Below are 3,309 nucleotides of genomic sequence, written 5' to 3' on the forward strand. Positions count from 1 at the left end.
TCTCCCCGCCGGCCGACGGCGGCTCCCAGGAGGGTCGCGCATCCCGCCGATCCCGCATAGTATATGATCTCTGTCGATTAGTTAGGGTTCCACTTCCACTCCCAGGGATTTCGCCACGGGAGAAAGAAAAAAACTTTCTGCATCCGCTCGCTTAATAATTTGTCAAACTCTTAATATTATGATCTTATTTTATTAGCATACTAATATATTCTCCCTGTCTAATTTGTATGGACCAGCTGATTCCAGTCATCTACCAGTCACCATACAGCATGACGCCGCAGGTACATATGGCTTGTTTGATTGTTTCCCTATTTATTTAGGTTATTTGTTCGTCCTATTTATTTAGGTTAACGGCTGTTTCACCCCGCAAAACTGATAAACAATTAACGACATTCTGTGTGCAGGATCCTCCATGTTCATGGCTTTTTTACTACAGGCCAGTTCCTCTCGGAGGTTTTCGGGTAATTAGTACTGACTCATTTGGTCTCCTTTTGTGCCTTCACGCTGGGCTATAAATTGTTAACTAAAATCAGTTTCTGACTCTGGCTGATTAAGCAGAGGCCCGTGTACGAAGATGGGACGACAAGGGTGCTATGCTTGAGCCAAATGTTTTCTCCAGACCAGCTAGAAGACGACGAGTACTACCAAAAGTTTTACCGGAGGATGACGGCGGAAGGACAGAGATCCGGCGGTAAACTCAGGAGGACCGTCGTCCCACGGCCGGACCCCAGCGGCGCTCCTGTCGCCGGAGTTGGCAAGGTACTTGCGTACATGTGTCCTCCTGGTTTTATTTGGTGTGATGAGATGAGACATAGCGAAGAGGGGAATTAATCAACATTTTCGTTGCATTGTAGGTGTTTCTGGAATACGCCGATATCGACAGCGCAGCATATTCCAAGACGATGTTGCATTGGATGTGGTTTGAGGGGAGGCAGGTGTTTGCTGTGTTCTATCCCGAGGACAAGTTTGCTGCTGGGGACTATGATGGATAAAATGGAAATCTTACTTATCTTTATTGTAAGAATTATGTGTCTCAAAGCATACTTAAGCATAATATGTTTAAAGATCTGATTGATCATTAGTGGAATACAATAATATGTAGTATGTTGGAAAGACAGTAATGTTGCACGTACGAATAAGTTACTGGGTTTTACAAAGAGGATTTATTTACCAGCTTGTGATTGGTTAATAGGTGAGAGTGCCGGTCCACCCCCCGGGGAAACTGTAAAATCCCCCTTTTTGCAGGGTGTAAAAATCCCGTATTTGTCCGTACGGTTAGCATTTTTGTTCGAATGTTTACCCACAGTGGTAATTGATAGAAGTTCAATCGTATAGTTAGATGGCAATCCTAATGTTGATCTATAGAATTAATAGAATTTGCACTATATTATGATTGTGTTGCTCACAACCGCATGTATCAGGGACTCAAATGTGTAGAATCCATTAGAATGTCCTAAGCAGGGCCCTTTTCCAGAAATTCAAGGCGGGATGGAAATAAAAAAAAGGCCCAAAAAATTAAAAAAGAAAAATACCCAAGCCTCTATATCCGGGAGCTTTTCGCTCCAAGATTCACCCACTTGGGTGAAAGTGACTCTTGGGTAGGTTTGAATCTGGCACGTGTATTATTTTGGTACGTGGATGTGTAGAAATGAGTGGTGTGTCTAGGTTTTCATTTCAAATTTTTTGAACATGTGTGCAGCTTGGTTTGGTTCATTTAGTATTTTCTGTTTTGTGTGGGTCAAGTTCATCTCCTGGCAGATTTTTTGCTTCTTTGTACGAAATATGGATGGCTGCCGCTTTGGTGGGCTTCTCCAGAATTCCCCTCGCTGGATGTTTCCAGTCTTTTTTTTCTTTCTTTTCTTGGATGGACCTTGCATGCGGTGCTGGTCTGGTGCTTTATCTGAGTTTGCCCTACGTGTTTATCTTTTGTTGGACTGCCGCTGATGCATGGGTGTATGGGCGGTTGGTGTCGACACGCTGTCCGGCCGGTTTGTTGGTTGATTCTGGATTGCCGGTTGCCTTCTTCTTAGATGTGCATCCTTCACGTATAAATAAGGGGGTCCGCAGGATGCAGCGAGCAACGGCAGCACAAGAGGGCAGCGGCGGCAGGGGGCCCCCGCCTCATGTCTCTCCTTCCCTCCGTCTTTCTCCTTGATGATTCCTTTTTCCTGATCACTCCATTTCGTGCTGAGTTTATGATCCGTCGCAGGTGCAGAGATCTGGCAACACGACGGCGCCGCAGCGATGTCGCATAAGGGGAAGCAATATATCACACGCCGTCCGCCGTTGGAGGGATGGCTGCAGCCTGCATGGGCTTCTCTACCCCTCCCACCACCGCAACCTGCCGGTTCTTCACTTGCCCCATCGCGTGCCGGTTCTTCACTTGCCCCATCGCGTGCCGGTTCTTCACTTGCCCCATCGCCTGCTGGCCGATTGTGATCGCCAACCAGATCACTGCGGCATGCAAAGTGGAGACGGTGTACGGGAGGCATGTGCTATCACAACCAGATCACTGCGGCATGCAAAGTGGAGACGGTGTACGGGAGGCATGTGCTAACTGCGGAGGCCACGGCGGAGGAGAGGAAGCTATGACAGAACTCGGGCCACGGCGACGCGGCGTCGCCGTCATCTGTGTCATCAACGTCGTCGCGAGTGCATGCGATGATAATGTTTCCGAGCTCGAGCTCGCAGCTTGCCGCCGGCTCGATCTCACGCCTGCCTAGGCCATCCGCTGGGGGCACCACCCCACCTTTCACTCCCACCCGTACGTGCCTCGTGCTCGACCTGCCAGGCTGCCAGTCGCCCCGTGTTGCCTGCGCCTCGACCCGCGCCCACCCGGACCGCCGGTGCCCCGTCGCCCCGTGCTATCGAAACGAACGCGATATGGCGCCTCGGCTAGGCTACTGTCGAAGCGGACGCGATATGGCGCCCCCAGCTTCCCGTGTGCCCACCTCCGCGCAGCTGCAAGAAACTGAGCATACAACGACTGTCCAGCTCGCTCTTGGCCATGCACCCTGGCGTGGCGCCCCGTGAGCTGCCTCATGCTCGCGGATTGTATGTTGTAGACGCAAAAGAGGCGTCGTGTCTTTATGATCTCACGCCCGGCATCAGGGCCTCAGGGGACGACGAAACCGTAGCATGGATTTCGCCTACGCGAAGCGTCATGAGAGTGTGTCATGGCGCCTGGCGAGGTCGCCCAGAGCATGGTGCAGCAGGGCGCTTGCGAGGTCGCCACGAGCATGGTATCATCCGCTGTCTCCTCTCAGGAATTTGACCATCTCTTTTTTGATCTCATCTCGCTTCAAAAGA

General features: G+C 50.5%; 1 protein-coding gene across 1 annotated transcript; it reads left to right on the forward strand.

Moving 5' to 3' along the window:
• The first annotated feature begins 240 nt into the window (after positions 1-240).
• Positions 241-1,163, forward strand: LOC125532163 (splicing factor U2af large subunit A-like). Its single transcript, XM_048696313.1, has 4 exons — positions 241-281; positions 405-461; positions 559-759; positions 855-1,163. The coding sequence occupies exons 1-4, from the start codon at positions 270-272 to the stop codon at positions 990-992; spliced, it is 408 nt and encodes a 135-aa protein (XP_048552270.1). The 5' UTR covers positions 241-269; the 3' UTR covers positions 993-1,163.
• Positions 1,164-3,309: the final 2,146 nt, after the last annotated feature.

Source organism: Triticum urartu, unplaced genomic scaffold, assembly GCF_003073215.2.
Source record: "Triticum urartu cultivar G1812 unplaced genomic scaffold, Tu2.1 TuUngrouped_contig_9245, whole genome shotgun sequence".
In the NCBI taxonomy this organism is placed as follows: Eukaryota; Viridiplantae; Streptophyta; class Magnoliopsida; order Poales; family Poaceae; genus Triticum; species Triticum urartu.

Bases quoted from the DNA above. Each gene is read 5' to 3' on its own strand.
- LOC125532163 (XM_048696313.1), top strand. The intron at 462-558 runs GTAATTAGTACT...CTGATTAAGCAG, and splicing joins TTCCTCTCGGAGGTTTTCGG to AGGCCCGTGTACGAAGATGG. The intron at 760-854 runs GTACTTGCGTAC...GTTGCATTGTAG, and splicing joins CTGTCGCCGGAGTTGGCAAG to GTGTTTCTGGAATACGCCGA.